Source organism: Bufo bufo, chromosome 9 (genome assembly GCF_905171765.1).
Source record: "Bufo bufo chromosome 9, aBufBuf1.1, whole genome shotgun sequence".
NCBI classification, from domain to species: Eukaryota; Metazoa; Chordata; class Amphibia; order Anura; family Bufonidae; genus Bufo; species Bufo bufo.
The window spans coordinates 181,291,786-181,311,235 of record NC_053397.1 but is presented as its reverse complement, the minus strand read 5'-3'; the positions used below and the strand labels follow the sequence as shown (position 1 = coordinate 181,311,235).

General features: G+C 44.1%; 2 protein-coding genes across 3 annotated transcripts in view; both read left to right on the top strand.

Annotated features, from left to right (window-relative positions):
• Positions 1-4,531, top strand: part of BOD1 (biorientation of chromosomes in cell division 1) — a 31,171-nt gene extending 26,640 nt beyond the window's left edge. For both annotated transcript variants that reach the window (XM_040407423.1, XM_040407421.1), the window contains one exon: positions 3,458-4,531. In XM_040407423.1, coding sequence (XP_040263357.1) covers positions 3,493-3,999 — 507 coding nt within the window. In that variant the 5' untranslated portion in view covers positions 3,458-3,492 and the 3' untranslated portion in view covers positions 4,000-4,531. The remainder of the gene's footprint in view (positions 1-3,457) is intronic.
• The window catches only part of PTPDC1 (protein tyrosine phosphatase domain containing 1), a 91,921-nt gene that overhangs the window by 26,628 nt on the left and 45,843 nt on the right, over positions 1-19,450 (top strand). The gene's annotated exons all lie outside the window — the stretch shown is intronic.

Sequence of the window (19,450 nt, the reverse complement as noted above, 5' to 3'; positions counted from 1 at the left end):
GGGGTCACAAAAGATGCGGACCGCAAACTGTATGCTGCCCGCATCCATATGTCCTATTCTTGTTCGTATTGCAGACAAGAATTGGCATTTCTACAATGGCACAGGGCATGCGGAATTGAAAGTGTGGTTTTACGGTTTGTGGACTGCAAAACGGATACGGCTGTGTGCATAAGGCCTTAAAAAATAAAAAATTAATTTGTTTTGAAGATGTTCTGTAGCTGCTGAACCAGTGGTGGCCATGTTGGAACAAACCTTCACCACCTTCATTTGCTGATTAGGAATAAAGGCAGGCTAACCCTTGGTTACCTTGATTCTTTTGAAATGGGAAGAATTGTGGGGATGACGCTTGAGGCCTTACAGTGCTGGTAGCTTGATGATGGGCCTGCTGGTAAAGGAACATTTCAGCCGCTTATTTCCCTCTCCCTACTGAAATAAACATGCTTCCTCGGTCAAGTGTCTATGGAGGAGATGGATAAAAACTGGTGTAAAGGAAAACCTAAGGCAGTTTTATTTTACCCTTTACTTTGCTGTTACACCTTTCATTTTGGAAAATGAAAGGTGGACTCTGGTTGCTAGGAGCAACTAAACCAGTTTTCTTTGACACCAGTTTTGATAAATCTCCCCCTATTGGGGGTCATTTATCAAACTGGTGTAAAGTAGAACTGGATTAGTTGCCCATAGCAACCAATCAGATTCCTCCTTTTTATTTCCAAAGGAGCTGTCCAAAATGAAAGGTGGAATCTGATTGGTTGCTCTGGGCAACTGAGCCAGTTCTACTTTACACCTGTTTGATAAATGACCCCGTATGTTTAGTGGAGTTGGGAGAAATGGCTGTTGGCCGGCAACGGTCTCGTGTGTATGGCAACTAGAACTCCCTACTTTGGCGCAATTAGTGAGTAGGGATGATTGGACTTGGGTTTTCAAGTTCAGCGAACAAGGTTCAGGTTATCTAAGAATTAATAACTTATGGTCCGTGGTAGCGGAATCCATAACGGAATTTTTAGATAACCTGAAACTTGCACGCCGAAAACTTTAAAAACACAAGTTTGCTCAACACCATTAGTGAGTGCAATGCTGTCTCTAAAGGATCTTCTACAAAAAATGTTCTCAAGGAGTCACCTTGAGGTTTCAAACTGTGTAAAACTCTGTCTAGGTAAAAGCAGCCATATAACGGGGAAATTTGTGAGATAGTACATGTAAGGTGTAATGTTTTTTTTTTTTGAATCTTAGCATTTTCCCCCGTCTTCCAAAAACGCCGTCCCATCTTCATAGAACGGCTTTGGTTGGCGTTCTCTGTTTAGATGTTGGTTATTTCGACTGTTGATGGGTCTGATTGTCTTCATTGACGTGATGGCGTCTCTGGCGTTTACGGACAATTGTTGGGTTTTTCGACTATTTTTCTCATCAATGCGGGCTCATGTGACCAGGGGACCAACACGGATGCCTTCAGCTGCTGAGTCGGACCCCCACTGACCTGAAATTGATGACCTATCCTGGGGATATATGCTTGGGGGCAAATTCATCATTCCCATGTTATGCATTTTTTGACTTAAAAAGTCCCCAAACAGAGTTTTGCGACTTTTTGAACACCATTGTTGCTAAATCTAGCCGCAACTGGTGTACTTCGCCCTTGCAACTGAAATCTACGGCAGCTCTGAGCCGCCATAGATTTCATTCCGGCACATGGACTGCCGGAGGAACCACATAATTTATGATGAGTCCTGCACCGTGTCCTAAATGACATGGTTCCTCCAGCAGCGCAGGCCCCATCAAGACCAGCATGGTGAATCGGGGCCTAAGTATTTTTGTAAAGTTGTTTTGGCTCCTTCCACCGTGACGTGCTTCGAACACAATACAACTCCTTGCTATTTTTATTTTTTTTTCCTTTTTCTTTTCACCATTCAAAAACCTGGCTGTTCTGGATGAATAAATGCTCCTGCAATAAAATAATCTTCTGTACTCAGTCCTTGGAAACCTTAGCGTTTTTTCTTTTCTATTATAATTTAAGATAATGAGCATTTTCCATTAGTTATTTTTTTTTTTTCTTTCTTATTATGCATGTCCTAAATCACAAGAGCAGAAATGGCATCGCCAACAATAGAGAGTACATATGAATAATACAGCGTATTTGCTGTATCTCAGAATGGCTTCTATTTTACGCCTTTGTGCAGTATTGCAGGATTAGGCAGTATTCTTATGTTTTGCCTGGTGTTGATTGGTTGTTATTTGTACCTGTTCTTTTTGGTCAATAAATAGATAGTAATTTCAATATAGCTTTTCCATTAAGAAATATTCTATGCGTTTAGCTGTGTCTGACCTAATTGGCAGTCATAAACGTGGGCTTTTGATTCTGTTCTGTACGTACCTAAAGGTGGCTACACACACACTAGATGGTGGTAGTTATTGGTTGAAGGAAAGGTCGACTGGTGAGCGATCAGAATGCCGATACAGCCACACACACTTTAATCCCTATTGGTCATTGCCCTGTTCATCGCCAACAATCTTTCAGGGCAACATCTTTCGTGTATTGGCTAACTGCACAATACACCCTCAGGGTCTAAAAACAGTCGGATACAAATTTTAATAATGGCCAACCTCTTTCCAGACGGTGACCATGTGTCATCAGTCGGCTAAAACAATCCTTAAGTTTCACTCAAAGAACAATCGTTTTGGTTGATGGCTACGTGGGTAGATCTTACCTCCAGGATCTTGCCACCAAACTCAACCAAGATCAATCTGTACTTTTTTTGATGAAAATTACTCTGTCTATGTAGAATAGATCTTAAACTGAGAGGACGGAAGCCGTCAAGTGTGCAACTCTACTAAAGGGCATCTGTCAGCAGTTTTGTACCTATAACACTGGCTGACCTGTTACATGTGCGCTTGGCAGCTGAAGGCATCTGTGTTGGTCCGATGTTCATATGTGCCCGCATTGCTGAGAAAAATGAAGTTATAATATATGCAAATGAGCTTCTAGGAGCAACGGGGGCGTTGTCGTTGCTTCTAGAGGCTCTATTCTCTCTGACTGCCACGCCCTCTACACTGTGATTGACAGGGCCAGGCAGGTGTGATCACGTTTACAGTACCTGGCCCTGTCAAAGTGCAGAGGGCGCAGCAGTTGCAGAGAGAGCAGAGCCTCTAGGTGTAACGGCAACGCCCCCGTTGCTCTTAGAGTCTCATTTGCATATATTAAAACATTTATCTCAGCAATGCGGACACATATGAACATGGGATGTCTTCTGCTGCCAAGTGAACATGTAACAGGTCAGCCAGTGTCTTGGGTACAAATCTGCTGACAGATGCCTTTTAATAGTTGGGCCCTGTGCTACATATGCCATACTCCGAATTTACTAGCTTTTCTGAACTTTATTATGTTGTTTTGTATATCTTAAATGAGACGCAACTTGCTTTGTGTTTTTACCGCCTCACTTTAAAGCATTGCGTTCTTTGTTTCCAGGTGTGACATCGGAGGTGACCGGGCTGGAGGAGACCATGGCAGAGAGTGGCAGCGGGACGAGTGGCTCTTCAGCAGTGGGAGGCGTTACAAATGTTTCTTCTCTTCCTCCCGGTGATGCACAGCTAATTGCATTGATTGTTGAGCAGCTGAAGAGTCGAGGCCTGTTTGATGGCTTCCGAAGGGATTGCTTAGCTGACGTTGACACAAAGCCAGCGTACCAGAACCTACGACAGAAAGTGGACAACTTTGTCTCCACCCACTTAGACAAGCAGGAGTGGAACGCTGGAATGAACAAAAACCAGCTCCGAAACGGGCTGAGACAAAGTGTCATTCAATCCGGGATGCTGGAAGCTGGAGTCGATAGAATTATTTCACAGGTGGTGGATCCAAAAATGAATCATATATTCCGGCCGCAGATCGAAAAGGCTATACACGATTACTTAGAGTCTGAGAATAAAGAAGAAGTAGTGTCAGCTCCACCTCTGCCACCTCCTGAACCAGAGGAACAAGACCCCCCTGTGCCCTCTCAAAGTGCCTCTTAGAGGAATTCCTATGTGCGAAAGAATCCACACAAGAATCCACAAAGCCAATAAGCAATGTAGAGCTACCTGTAGCTCAGTAGATGACATCCATTTAAGTGCAGAAAACACAACTGGAAAATGAGTTGGAGACTGGAGGTCTTCCTGCTAACGTGAGAACTTTGTAGATGGTCTGGGATTGGTGGGTAATCTCTGATCTAGGTAGGACAGGGTGGACATCAGTTGATTCTGATGTCAGATAAACTCTTTGTAGCTGCCTAGTCATTTTTGCATGTGGCAATTATTTACTTTCGGATGGAAAATTGAGACATTGCGTTGTCTCTAAATGATTTGCGTTTGCCTTTGTGCAATAGACTACCTATCATATCAGTTGAATGTACAAGTGTCACCGTTTCTGATCGCCAAAATGTGCTCGGCTTGTTTTTCTGATTTTACTTTTTTGATACTTTTTGCTGCTTTTGAAATTTTGAATAAAGTATTTTTGTTGTTGATGTAGGCTTATACCATGGATTTTCATGCCTGAAAATAAAGGCTTTTGATAATGAAACAATTCTCGTGGGAATTTTATTTCACACATTTGTACTGTAATATTGTCCGCCCTCCAGCTGTAGACTGTCCGGGCATGCTGAGAGTTGTAGTTTCTCAACAGCTGGAGAGCTACAGGTTTGGCATCCCTGCCCTAAACTATACAGTGATGTAATGATATGGCATCTCCTTGCACAATTGGTACCATGATTTCTCTCACATGATGTTGAAATGGAGAGGTGGGATTCAGTATGGAAAGTTTGATTAGAAGAACCTTCCCTGGACCTTTTGAAGGAACTTTCTGGGAAAACCATATACAAGGTGTTATGGTTAGTGAAATACTGAGGTGTCAATGCCTCACACAGGGATTGTTTCTTAGGGTGGTTTCACCATATGACTCATATTCAAAAATGTGTCTAAAAAGTGGTGCAAATTAGTGCATCTAGGGTTTATACACTATTTTCCTTCATGCTCCTGGGAGGGGGAGGGGGGGGGGGTAGCAGAAAGGGGTAGAGCCTACAATGCACCAAAGTTGTTCCACAATTCTGATGTAAAAAGCTCTCTCAATCAAAGTAAGCCAGCCAATAGTTGGTATAGAGTCAGAGAAAAGCGTCTATCCCTGCACTACATTTATCATCCAACCTGAGCCCCCTGATAAATCTGGTGCAGGTCTAGACAGCCAGGGGTGGACACGGGAACTTTAAAGGGGTGGGCCTCATCTCAGACAATGGGGGCATATAGCTAGGATATCTTCCCCCCCCCCCCCCCCTTCCCATTGTCTGATAGATTCGAGCCCAGCGGTGATCTCCCAAACAGAGCCGCCCCGGCCACCACCAAGCTCCCTCCTCAAAGAAGTGAATAGGAGCGCACCGCACATGACCGACCACCGCTCCCATTCACTTCTATGGGCCTCGAGTGGCCCCTTGGCCATCAGCTTGCCGGGAACTTTTTCTGTACGGTCTATGGGCAGTTCAACCCATAGACAGCTTGTCTAAGCTTACGCAGTCTACAGGATTAGTAAATCTTTATTTTTATTTTATTTTTTAATGGAAAACACCAAATGTCGCAAAGAAGAGACGGCCAGATATAAAACGCCCTACAAACGCTCTTTTTCCCAGACCATTTCCCATAGACATCCCTATAGGTAAAGAAAAAAGCCACCCCAAAAAATGCTTGTAAAAATATTGAATTTCATAGTGTATTTACCAGCTAGAAAAAAAAGGCAAGACAAAGGGGGATATTCATCAAAGCAGATACGTCTGGTTTTCTGCAGCATTTACGAGACATGCCACTTTTTAAAGTGTTCTATGTTTAAGGGTAAAAAATGAGATTAGACCTGGATTATGGCACATTTATTATCTGTGACACTTGGAATTGTCGCGAAAAAGTCTCAGAAAAGTCGCCCCCTGGTATATATATATTTTTTTAAAGGGTGTCTTGTCACTCCGATTTTGGACTGTTATCTACGGTAATACATTAGTACTGCAGAAATGGAGTCCAGATCGCAATTTTTGTTTATTCCCCCCCCCCCCCCCTTTACTCTGCTGTCAGCGCTCAGAGCTGTGTTTAAAATACTCACCTAAAGAATTATTAGGAACACCTGTTCTATTTCTCATGAATGCAATTATCTAGTCAACCAATCACATGGCAGTTGCTTCAATGCATTTAGGGGTGTGGTCCTGGTCAAGACAATCTCCTGAACTCCAAACTGAATGTCAGAATGGGAAAGAAAGGTGATTTAAGCAATTTTGAGCGTGGCATGGTTGTTGGTGCCAGACGGGCCGGTCTGAGTATTTCACAATCTGCTCAGTTACTGGGATTTTCACGCACAACCATTTCTAGGGTTTACAAAGAATGGTGTGAAAAGGGAAAAACATCCAGTATGCGGCAGTCCTGTGGGCGAAAATGCCTTGTGGATGCTAGAGGTCAGAGGAGAATGGGCCGACTGATTCAAGCTGATAGAAGAGCAACGTTGACTGAAATAACCACTTGTTACAACCGAGGTATGCAGCAAAGCATTTGTGAAGCCACAACACGCACAACCTTGAGGCGGATGGGCTACAACAGCAGAAGACCCCACCGGGTACCACTCATCTCCGCTACAATTTGCACGAGCTCACCAAAATTGGACTGTTGAAGACTGGAAAAATGTTGCCTGGTCTGATGAGTCTCGATTTCTGTTGAGACATTCAAATGGTAGCGTCCGAATTTGGCGTAAACAGAATGAGAACATGTATCCATCCTCTGATGACTACTTCCAGCAGGATAATGCACCATGTTACAAAGCTCGAATCATTTCAAACTGGTTTCTTGAACATGACAATGAGTTCACTGTACTAAAATGGCCCCCACAGTCACCACATCTCAACCCAATAGAGCATCTCTGGGATGTGGTGGAACAGGAGCTTCGTGCCCTGGATGTGCATCCCTCAAATCTCCAACTGCAAGATGCTATCCTATCAATATGGGCCAACATTTCTAAAGAATGCTATCAGCCCCTTGTTGAATCAATGCCACGTAGAATTAAGGCAGTTCTGAAGGCAAAAGGGGGTCCAACACCGTATTAGTATGGTGTTCCTAATAATTCTTTAGGTGAGTGTATATTGTCAGGACTGCTGTGCATACGCATAGGAGTCCTCTCCATTATGTTAGATCAGCACAGCAGTCCTGACCATGTATTTCAGTGCAGCTTTGAGTGGACTCATGTATACTGTAAATAGTCCAAAATTGGAGTGACAGATTCCCTTTAAGATTAGTCATACAGCACAATGCAGGTGCATCTAATACATGAAAACTGTGCACCATTTCATAAATTTGGTACAACCACACAATGCAATACCAGACTTAAAAGTGACATGAAAGTGATCCGAAATAAGTGTCCCCCATAGTGTGGCAGCAGTTTTAGGTGTTCATTAGGTGTCGCATTCCTCCATCTTCAGGTCATGCACTAGGCCGTTTATACATTTTAGCTGGAGTGTTCCTTTTATTGGAGTGCAGTAGTAATGAGCAGCTCAGATTAGAGTTGTTGCGATACCAAATTTTTGATTCGGTTTCGATACCATGAAAAAGTATTGCGATACTCGATACCATTCGATACCACGCGAAAAAAATAAACAAAAAAAGCCACGTGCATTCCTCATTTTTAAAAATGGCGAATCGCGCAGTTTTTATTTTATTTTTTCTGTTCCGGCATTCACCACCTAGATTTTTTTTTTATATTTTAATAGTTTGGACTTTTCTGACGTGGCGATGTAATATGTTTATTTATATATTTTATATGTGAAATTGGGAAAAGGGGGGTGATTTATACTTCATATTTTAGTGTTTTGTTTTTTTTTCACTTTTTATTTAATAACTATTTCCCCCCTTAGGGGCTAGAACCTGGGATCTTTCATCCCTTTTCCTATTCACCCTGATAGATCTCTATCAGGGTGAATAGGACTCCACACTGTCCCTGCTGCTCTGTGCTTTGTGCACACAGCATCAGGGATGTTACTATGGCAACCAGGGCTTCTGTAGTGTCCTGGCTGCCATGGTAACCGATCGGAGCCCCAGGCTTACACAGCTGGGGCTCCGATCAGAAGCTGCCACTGCACCACCAATGAGGGGGAGTGGAGAGGTCCCTGTGGCCACTGCCACCAATGATTTTAATACTGGAGGGTTGAGAGGGGCCGGCGCACTGTGCCACCAATGATTTTAATGGGATGGGGGGATTGAGGGGGGGGGCACACTGCACCACCAATGATTTTACCCCTTTATACAGGAGGCGGGTACTAGCAGATCAGCGGCAGTTAACTGCCGCTGATCGCAGCTCCCTGTCAGGGGCAGGGTGCCGGCAATGCGATTCTGCTGCCGCCACCCGCCTCCTGTATGTGTTAAAGACTGACTACTGTATATAAGTCCAGACTTTCACTATTAGGCCACACAGAGCGGCGCCCAGCGATGTCTCAGCACTCACCATTTAGTCCTGGGCGCCGCTCCGTTCGCCCGCAGTGCCCCATTACTGTCTCCTCTCCTGCTCCACATGCTGCTGATTACTATCGGAGCGATGGGAGGAGACATCAGCTTCACTAGTGGGCGTTCCTTCTCCCTGGCTGTAGCGCTGTCCAATCGCAGCGCAGGGAAAAGGAACGCCCACTAGTGAAGCTGATGTCTCCTCCCATCGCTCCGATAGTAATCCTATCATTGGTGGCGCAGTGCGCCCGCCCCTCCTCCGCCCCTCTCTTCTCATTGCCGCCCCTCCTCCACCCCCTCTCTTCTCATTGCCGCCCCTCCTCCGCCCCTCTCTTCTCATTGCCGCCCCTCCTCCGCCCCTCTCTTCTCATTGGTGGCAGCGGCAGCAGCACAGGGGGAGGGAGGACAGCTTCCTTCTCCCCGTGCTGCTGAGAGAGAACATGAGCGCGCCGATAGCAGCGCGCTCATGTTCAGAGATACTAGACTGCGCAGAAGCGCAGCCCAGTATCGAAAAAACGGAAATCCCGGTATCGTATCGATACCGGGACAAAAGTATCGATTGGGTATCGAAATTTCGATACCCGCAACAACCCTAGCTCAGATACAGAGGAGGATAAAATAGTATTACAGAGGGACTTGGGGAAACTGGAGGATGGGCAAAGATATGTCAAATATAAGGCTGTGCAGTCAGGGTGACAAGTTCTACAATTATTTGCAGTAGGGTTGTCTTGATACCAAAATTTTGATTCAATTTTGATACCATAAAAAAAGTATTGTGATACTCGATACCACGCAAAAAAAATAAAACGCAAAAAAAGCTGTGTGCATTCCATATTTTATGGAACGTCCTGCCCATAATAGAACAGTCCTATCCTATTTTTTGGGGGGACAAGGTGACTAAAAATGGCGAATTGCGCAGTTTTGATTTTATTTTTTCTTTGTTATGGCGTTCACCGTATAGGAAATATTTTTTAATAGTTCACACTTTCGAGCGTGGCGATATGTAATATGTATATTTTTTATTGTTTGTAAATTTTATATGTAAAATTGGGAAAGGGCGATTTTTAAACTTTTAGTGCTTGCAGCATTACTAAGTGCATCTGAGATATTCAGGAGACTAACTTAGAGCTTTTCCACTGTAGCAGAACTTCAGCTGTGTGGATACTCAGACACTGCTTCAAAACAGGTAAGGAATTTGTTAGACAGGTTTTTTGCTATTGTCTGTCAAATAAGCAGAGGGTGATTAAGGTGTTAAAGTTGTTGTTGGGGGAGGAGCTTTTGTGGGGGTTTGTGTATATATAGCAACATAGTATTAGCTTGCAGCATTCTCAAAGTGCATCTGAAATATTCAGGAGATAGGAGGTAATCTTCTAGAGGTGGATACAATCTAAAAAAGTATGATTTGTTTGTTTAAAATCTTTCCCCTCTTTACAATGGCAGACCTAGTTCTGTGCAGGAATTGTTGTGCTTTTATTTCAGGTTCCACTCTTCGGAGGTTTGGATGCTGTCTGATCTGTAGACAGCTCTCCATAGTGCAGCAGGAAATTGCATTTTTGAAATCTGAGATTTGTAAATTAACTGTTAAACTCAGGCTGGGAATGTTGCAATGCCACTGCCACAGAGGCCCCCTAGAAATGGAAGATGGGTTACTGCAGGTTCTGGTAGACTTAGGCCCCTTTCACACGTGCGAGTTTTCCGCGCGGGTTGAACGCATTGCACCCGCACTGAATCGGGACCCATTCATTTCTATGGGGCTGTTCACATGAGCGGTGATTTTCACACATCACTTGTGCGTTGCATGAAAATCGCAGCAAGCTCTATTTTGTGCGTTTTTCACGCAACGCAGGCCCCATAGAAGTGAATGGGGCTGCGTGAAAATCGCAAGCAAGTGCGGATACAGTGCGGTTTTTTTTTTCTCGCACGGTTGCTAGGAGACGATCGGGATGGGGACCCGATCATTATTATTTTTCCTTATAACATGGTTATAAGGGAAAATAATAGCATTTTGAATACAGAATGCTAAGTAAAATAGGGCTGGAGGGGTTAAAAAAAATTATAATAATTTAACTCACCTTAATCCACTTGTTCGTGCAGCCGGCATCTCTTCTGTCTTCATCTGTGAGGAATAGGACCTTTGATGACGTCACTGCGCTCATCACATGGTCCATCACATGATCCATCACCATGGTGATGGATCATGTGATGATCGCAGTGACGTCATCAAAGGTCCTATTCCTCACAGATGAAGAGATGCCGTCTGCGCGAACAAGTGAATTAAGGTGAGTTAAATTATTTATTTATTTTAACCCCTCCAGCCCTATTTTACTTAGCATTCTGTATTCAGAATGTATTATTTCCCCTTATAACATGGTTATAAGGGAAAATAATAGCAATCTACACAACCTTAAACCCAAACCTGAACTTCTGTGAAGAAGTTCAGTTCTGGGTACCACATTCAGTTTTTTATCACGCGCGTGCAAAACGCATTGCACCCGCGCGATAAGAACTGAACAACGGAACACATTCGCAGTCAAAACTGACTGCAATTGCGTACCTACTTGCGCGGGTTTGCCGCAACGCATCCGGACCTTATCTGGACACGCTCATGTGAAAGAGGCCTTAGAGTTGTCGATAGAAGACATTTCCCACAGTCTGTGGCTCTCCGTAATCCATTTGCAGCACTTTCAGAGCGCAAGAACAACATGGAGAATGGCTCAGGCACAGTGGGGGAGGAACAATCATCTCCCATGCCTAAAGTATGCAAGACTGCAGCCAAAGAGAAAAAGAATAACGTGAGAACTGATAGTAAGCAGCTGTTGTTGGGCGATTCTATCATAAGAGGTGTGAAGTTTGAGGTAAATTGTTTTGTGAGAGGTTTCCCTGGTGCTACCACTAGCAGGGACAGATGACGTATCCTTAATATTGTTACGCAAGCAAAGCAGGAAAGTGAGGTGGATGCTATTGTCCATCTTGGGACAAATGATCTGTCTTGCAATGAGGTTTCAAAGGTGAAGGAAGCTTTTCACACACTTGGTAATGATATACGGGAGGTTGCATCGACTGTTTCATTCTCTGCAGTTTTGCCTGTGCATAACCTTGAACATGACAGCATTAAGGAATTCAATGTATGGCTTGGTGAATGGTGTCTGAACCAAGGGTTTGGCTTTGTGTCTCATGTTAGCTCTTGTTGGAATGGAAAAGAACTGTACAAGAAAGATGGTTTGCATCTTTCTCTCAATGGAACGAATGTCCTCAGTGAACAGTTCAAAGTATTTGCTAAGGAGCATTTAAACTAGGAAAGGGGGGCAAAAGAGTGAAAATCCAGCAGTCCGACTGCCCCCCGGAACAATGCCAGAAGACGCCAGTAGCACATAGGTTAAGAAATGACGAGCTCAGAGTCTTGTCTACAAATGCTTGCAGTTTAGGGAATAAGATCAATGAACTTGAGTCTATAATGACATCTGAGAATATAGATTTAGTGGCTGTTACTGAGACCTGGTTCAATGGGAGTAATGACTGGGATATAACAATACCAGGGTTCTCTCTATATAGGAAAGAAAGAGAAGGCAAGAAAGGGGGAGGGGTGGCCATGTATGTGAAAGATAGCATAAAATCTAATTTAATACAAGTTAGCGAGACCAATTTAGAGTCAGTTTGGGTTACGTTGCAGCTTGATAATCATAAGGTAACTTGTGTAGGTGTGATATATAGACCACCTAGCCAAGTCAAAGAATTAGATGATCTACTAGTTGAGGAAATAGCTAAAATGACATTGAAAGGGGAAGTTATCATTATGGGAGACTTTAATCTTCCTGATGTAAACTGGAAAACCAAAATAGCTAGTAATGCCAGGAGTACAGATATTCTAAATTCCCTACTGGGATTATCTCTACAGCAAGTAGTTGAGGAGCCAACCTGGAAGGAGGCCATTTTAGATTTAGTATTCACAAATGGGAATTTGGTATCTGATATTACTGTAGGGGAAAGCTTGGGATCTAGTAATTACTAGTCAGTGTGGTTTACTAAAAGTACAGTGACTGAGTCACACCACACAAAAACAAAAGTTTTAGAAAAACTGACTTTTCTAAAATTAGATTAGTGGTATACGAGTCCCTATCAGATTGGAACAGTTTCAATGGAGTCCAGGAGAAATGGGACTACTTAAAAGTGGCACTATTGAAGGCAACAGATAATTGCATTAGGCTTGTCAGTAAAAGCAAAAAAAGGAAGAGACCACTGTGTTACTCAGCAGAAGTGGCCAAAATCATTAAAAACAAAGATAGCATTTAGTAATTATAAATTTGCCTGTCATCCTAGTTTTTTTTTATAAGATTAGGCAGAGAGAGGCCAAGCAAGTTATAAGAGCTTCTAAAGCACAGGCAGAAGAGAAATTAGACATTCTTCAGATACATAAATGAAAAAAGGAAACTAAAACAAGCAATTACCAAATTAAAAACAAAAGAAGGAAGGTAAATGGAAGAAGATAATGAACTAGCTGACTGCCTCAATGAATACTTCTGTTCAGTTTTTACAAAGGAAAATGAAGGAAAAGGACCTCAGGAAGGAAGACTAATGAATCTGTTGATGCATGTGTCTTTACAGAGGAAGAGGTTCTAAGTCAGCTGTCTAAAACTAATACAAATAAGTCACAGGGGCCTGATGGGATACACCCAAAGCTATTAAAAGAGCTTAGCGGTGAACTAGCAAAACCATTGACTGATTTATTTAACCAATCAATGGTAACAGGAGTTGTCCCAAAAGATTGGAAATTAGCAAATGTTGTGCCCATTCACAAGAAAGGTAGGAATCGGGCAACTATAGGCCAGTAAGCCTGACATCAATAGTGGGGAAATTAATGGAAACCATACTTAAGGAGAGGATTGTGGAACATCTAAAATCCCAAAGATGAAAAACAGCATTGGTTTACTTCAGGGAGATCATGTCAAACTAATCTTATTGATTTTTTTTTGATTGGGTGACTAAAATAATAGATGGCGGAGGTGCAGTAGACATCGCTTATCTAGACTTTAGTAAGGCTTTTGATACTGTCCCACATAGAAGGCTTATCGATAAATTGCAGTCTTTGTGCTTGGACTCCCATATTGTTGAATGGATTAGGCAGTGGCTGAGGGACAGACAACAGAGGGTTGTAGTCAATGGAATATATTCAGACCAAGGTCTTGTTACCAGTGGGATACCTCAGGGATCTGTTCTGGGACCCATATTGTTTAATATCTTTATCAGCGAAATTGCAGAAGGTCTTTTTGCTGATGACACAAAGATTTGTAACAGGGTTGATGTGCATGGAGGGATACACCAAATGGAAAAGGATTTAGGAAAACTAGAGGAATGGTCAAAAATCTGGCAACTAAAATTTATTTTGATAAGTGCAAGATAATGCACCTGGGGCGTAAAAACCCAAGAGCAGAATATAAAATCAGTGATACAGTCCTAACCTCAGTATCTGAGGAAAGGGATTTAGGGGTCATTATTTCAGAAGACTTAAAGGTAGGCAGACAATGTCATAGAGCAGCAGGAAATGCTAGCAGAATGCTTGGGTGTATAGGGAGGGGCATTACCAGTAGAAGGAGGGAGGTGCTCATGTCGCTCTACAGAGCACTAGTGAGACCTCATTTGGAGTATTGTGCTCAGTACTGGAGACCATATCTCCAGAAGGATATTGATACTTTGGAGAGAGTTCAGAGAAGAGCTACTAAACTGGTACATGGATTGCAGGATAAAACTGACCAGGAAAGATTAAAGGACCTTAACATGTATAGCTTGGAAGAAAGACGAGACAGAGGGGATATGATAGAAACTTTTAAATACATAAAGGGAATCAACAAGGTAAAAGAGGAGAGAATATTTAAAAGAAAAACTGCTACAAGAGGACATAGTTTTAAACCTTTGCCCCTCTAATTTAAAACTAATATCAGGAAGTATTACTTTACTGAGAGAGTAGTGGATGCATGGAATAGCCTTCCTGCAGAAGTGGTAGCTGCAAATACAGTGAAGGGGTTTAAGCATGCATGGGATAGGCATAAGGCCATCCTTCATATAAGATAGGGCCAGGGGCTATTCATAGTATTCAGTATATTGGGCAGACTAAATGGGCCAAATGGTTCTTATCTGCTGACACATTCTATGTTTCTATAACTATTTTGGTGTTTTTTTTGTTTGTTTTTACTTTTTATTTACTAACTGTCGTATATCTGATAGCAAATGACCCCCATAGTTTTGCCTCTGTACAAATCACTAGTCGGACCACACATGGAATATTGTGTAGTTTTGGGCACCTATGTATAAGGAGGATGTAGAGTAAACCGAATGGGTGCAAAGGAGGAAAACCAAAGTAATTAAAATCGGTTTACTACTAACAATACTTATTCCAGATTGACAGGATTGAGGAAAAGGGATTGCTCAATGTAGCTATGATGTGCATGCATGGTCACTCCTGTGGGACTGCTGGGGGTGGCATTGAGTGCTGTACTCGGCAGTCCCTTAGAAGTGAATGGAGCAGTGGTCACGTGTCCACACCGCCGCTCGATTCTCACTTGGGACTTTGAGGCCTCTATTTTGATGATCATAAATTTTTATTTTACTTTTTTGCCTTCCTTTTGGAAAAACGCTATAGAATTATAAACTGGACTTAAAGAAGCACTCCCACATTTTTTTTTTCTATAGCCGGTTAGAAAGGTTTGTGATGTAAACTGTAGTGAGGTATTGGTGACTGTAGTTGTGAGGGGTCTTTTCTGGTCCTCAGCTGTCATGCGACCAACACACCGACTCTCAAAATGACACAATGTCTTGTGTGTGGACAGAAGGTCAGTTTCTTTGACAGCCTTGATGCGAGTCTTGAGGAACGAACAGCTTGTAAAACGCAGGTCTTGATAAATCACCCCCTTTGCCTCTATCCACAGGATAGGGAATGTGTCTGATAAGCAGGGGCAGAGGTGGATGGACCCCGGCCCTGCCAACAGCATATGGACCTAGTGTTCCCTGTTTGAATGGAGTGGAGCGCATACATGTCCACTGCTCCATTCAACTCTATGCGACTGCTGGAGATAGGTGAGTGCTTGTACTTTGCTATCTCCAGCACTTCCACAGATGGGAATGGAGTTGTGCGCATCACCATTCCATTCAGACAGAGAACACTGGGTCCAGTTCTGGTGATCGGTGGCGGCCCTAGCGGTTGACGATCACTTAAGTGAGAGGATAGGAGTTTATATTAGGATAACCCCTTAAACTGCTCAGGGGTAACCCACAAAACTGTCATGAAAAATGAATACCGAATACTGAACCGTTTAGTTCTCATCAGATATTATGATCCTCCTGCGGCCTTCATGGTCGTGCCATACACGTCCCAACTGTGGTACGGCTGCTCCTTATAGTAACTCTGTCAGTGACGCGAGTACATGTATATGTGCAGTGTATTTGTACAACTAAAGTTTTTATATATTAAGTGGGCAAATATCAATCCAACTAGATTAGCTTGGGTCAGAACCATAGTTGATACCTGTAAATCGTCGGAGTGGAAAACATGTCCGCTTTCTTCCAGAGCATGCTGCCCCCGTCCATAGGTGTGTCATATTGCTGCTCAGCTACATGCACATCTGTGGGGTTAAAGGGGTTTGCCCAATTCACACATTGGTGACATATGCCAATGTCAGATAGGTGTGGATCCCAGAGGTGGCTCTCTAGAACTGGGTCTCTAAAGTGAAGGAGAACGCATGGCGCATGCACATCGTATTCTCCATTCACTTCTATGGGAATCCCGAAAAGAGGCGAGCAGGCTGTTTCTGGAACTCCCATAGAAGTGCATGGAGAGCGCCACGTGCAAGTGCGGCCACCTCTGGGACCAGCACCTATCTGACATTGGTGGCATATCGCTAGGATATTCCACCAATGTGTGAGATGGGACAACCCCTTTAAGCTGCGGTACCCGACACAACCCGTGGACAGGTGTTGTAACTGAAGATAGCCTGAGTTCAATAGCACTTGGTTGTTTGTACTTTCATATTGGTTGGGGACATTTGTGGCCTCAATTTGACTTGGTAACTGTATATGCCTCAGGCTTTATACCAGGTGCAATATTTGGGGGGCATTTCTTCGGATTTCTTGGTCCTGTGTCTGAGTAGAGCAGTGGGAGAGGAGCAGATTACGGACATCTCTACCCCTGTACATACTCCAGGGACACCATTGGTGGAAACGGGAACTTTTTTTCAATATCCTATCACTCATCTTGGCAATCAAGGACTTTATGTGCTCTGGTTGTCATATTTGGGGTCTGTTCACACAGGATGGGGTCTGTCTTATCCCCCTGAACTCCACAGTGTCAAATCCGCACCAAACAGTCTTGATTTCCTTGTGGCATCAATAGCGTTAGGGCTCATGCACACGAACATGTGTGCCCTGTGCCCGTATTGCATTCTGCAGTATACCGGCACCAGCCGTGTGCGCTCTATATCACGGAAGCGTACCCATTCACTTGAATGGATCCGCAAGATACAGAGCGGTGCGGAGCAGACACCCACGGAAGCACTACCGAGCACCTCTATGGGATTTCAGTCCGTGCCTTCATCACAGCAAACGTTGGCGTGCATGAGCCCTAATACTGTGGGTTTGCCACAGATTTCACCCTCTGCATTGCAACGGGTGAAATCCAAAGCATGGGTTGACTTTCTGCTCTATTAGGCGACTTTCACATCTGTGTTTTCCCTTTCCACTATTGAGATCCGTCTTAGGATCTCAATACCGGAGGAAAACTTTTCAGTTTTGTCCCCATTCATTGTCAATGGGGAGAAAACGGAACTGAAGGGAACGGAGAGCACCAGAATGCATCTCGTTCCATTTCATTGCGTCCCCACGATGCACACAAAAGCGCGGCGAGCAGCGTTTTTGAGTGCGTCCTGGAATGCGGAGCAAGGCGGATCCATCGTGACCCACAATGTAAGTCAATGGAGACGGATCCGTTTTCTCTGACACAAAATGGTTTTAGAGACTGATCATCATTGCTATGTTAAAGATAACACAACTGGATCCGTTCATAATGGATGCAGACGGTTGTATTACCATACCATGACGGATCCAGCAAAAACGCAGATGTGAAAGTAGCCGCAGGTGTGCATTCTGTGGCATATGTTTATTACCCGCAGCTTGTCCTTGCGATTTCATAAATCAAATCCACTTTGCTGAGAATGCAATACACTGAGGGTTTTCTACGCATACTCCCGTGACTGAAAATCTGAAGCTTATGCGTCATGAGCATATCCTTAAAGGGGCTTTCTGGGAGGAAAATACTAAGGATGGGTCATCAGTATCTGATCAGTGGGATTCGGACACCCAGCACCACCAATGATGAGCTGGTGATCAGAGCATCCTAAGCATAGTGATGTACATTGTATACTGGTTGTGCTTTGTATTGCTGCGTCTAGGCCAAGTGACCTAGGAAGAGACCACAGCGATCACTGGAGTACCGTGAGCTGATCGGTGGGGGTTCTGGGAGGTGGACCCCCACTGATCAGAGGACTTATGCTTAGGGCTCATATACACGAATGTGTTTTCTTTCCGCGTTCGTTCCGTTTTTTTTCTCGAGTTTATTACTGTAGTGCAGCGGCGGCATGAAGCACACGGCGTCATAGCAACCAATGACGCCGTGCGCTCCTGCTGTCAGCAGGATGCCAGGCCGGGATACCACGGACCGCTCACGTCTGTGTTCCACGGCCTTACTCTGTGTGCATTCCGTTTCCGTATGTCCGTAATTCTGTTCCGCAAAAAAATAGAACATGTCCTATTATTGTCTGCATTACGGACAAGGATAGTACTGTTCTATTAGGGGCCAACTGTTCCGTTCTGCAAAATACGGAATGCACACGGATGTCATCCGTGTGTTTTGCGGATCCGTTTTTTGCAGACCGCAAAATACATACGGTTGTGTGCATGAACCCTTTGGCAGGCCATCAGTATTAAAGGGGTTGGTCAGTGTATATTATTGGCTGCACACGTGTGCAGCTAGTAAGGCTACTGCTACAAGGTGACAACTGATTTATTATTTTATTTTTTTGTGATTCGCACTGCGATTCCATTAATTTCTTTGGGCTCACCGCTGCTATGCGATCCTGGCCCTGACCAGTGGCGCTGTGTAACCCTAGCCTAGTAATCATTATTAGACTATCGGCACTGATGTCCGATACTTTAATGAGAACAATTCATGTTTACACGCAGGTCTCCTGACCTGCGTGCCGGCACTGCGAACATGGCCGCTGATAAAGGATCCCGTCCATCAGCGGCCTCCATTCACTTATACTAGAGACGGACTGTGCATGCGCTAGTTTCCCTGTATTTTCCAGTATAAGTAAATGGAGGCCGCTGATGGATGGGATACTCCCATCAGAGGCCATGGGCTGAGCGTAGCACTGGAACGCCAGTCAGGAGACCTGGATGTAGGGCTCATGCACACAAACGTATGCTGGCCGGGCCTGTGCCTGCCGTCTGCAGACGCGACCCATTCATTTGAATTGGGTCCGTGATCCGCATCCGACAGCCCGTGTATGTGCTACTTTTTGTGGTGCGGAGGCACGGACAGAAACCCCACAAACCACTACATACGGTAGTGTTTCCGTTGGGTTCCGTGCCTTCGTTACACACTGCACCTTCCAGATTGCGGACCCATTCACTGAATGGGTCCTCATCCATGATGCGGTGCAAAAATGTCAGGTGTCCCTATATAGTGGACCCGCTGTTGGCAACGGCCTAAACATGAATTTTTCCCCTCACCCATGACGGCACCCTAGGACCTCCCATCCAGGACAGAAAACCTGAAGAGATAAAATAGTTCACACCCCCACCACACCTCGGTTCATGTTTCCTGTCCTCCGGGTAGGAGGTACCTGAGGAGCTCTTGCTTCTTTCTTACTTGGTTCTCACCTCTGGGGGCTGGGGAAGGTCCGGGTCTACAATACCGTAAAGGGACCTA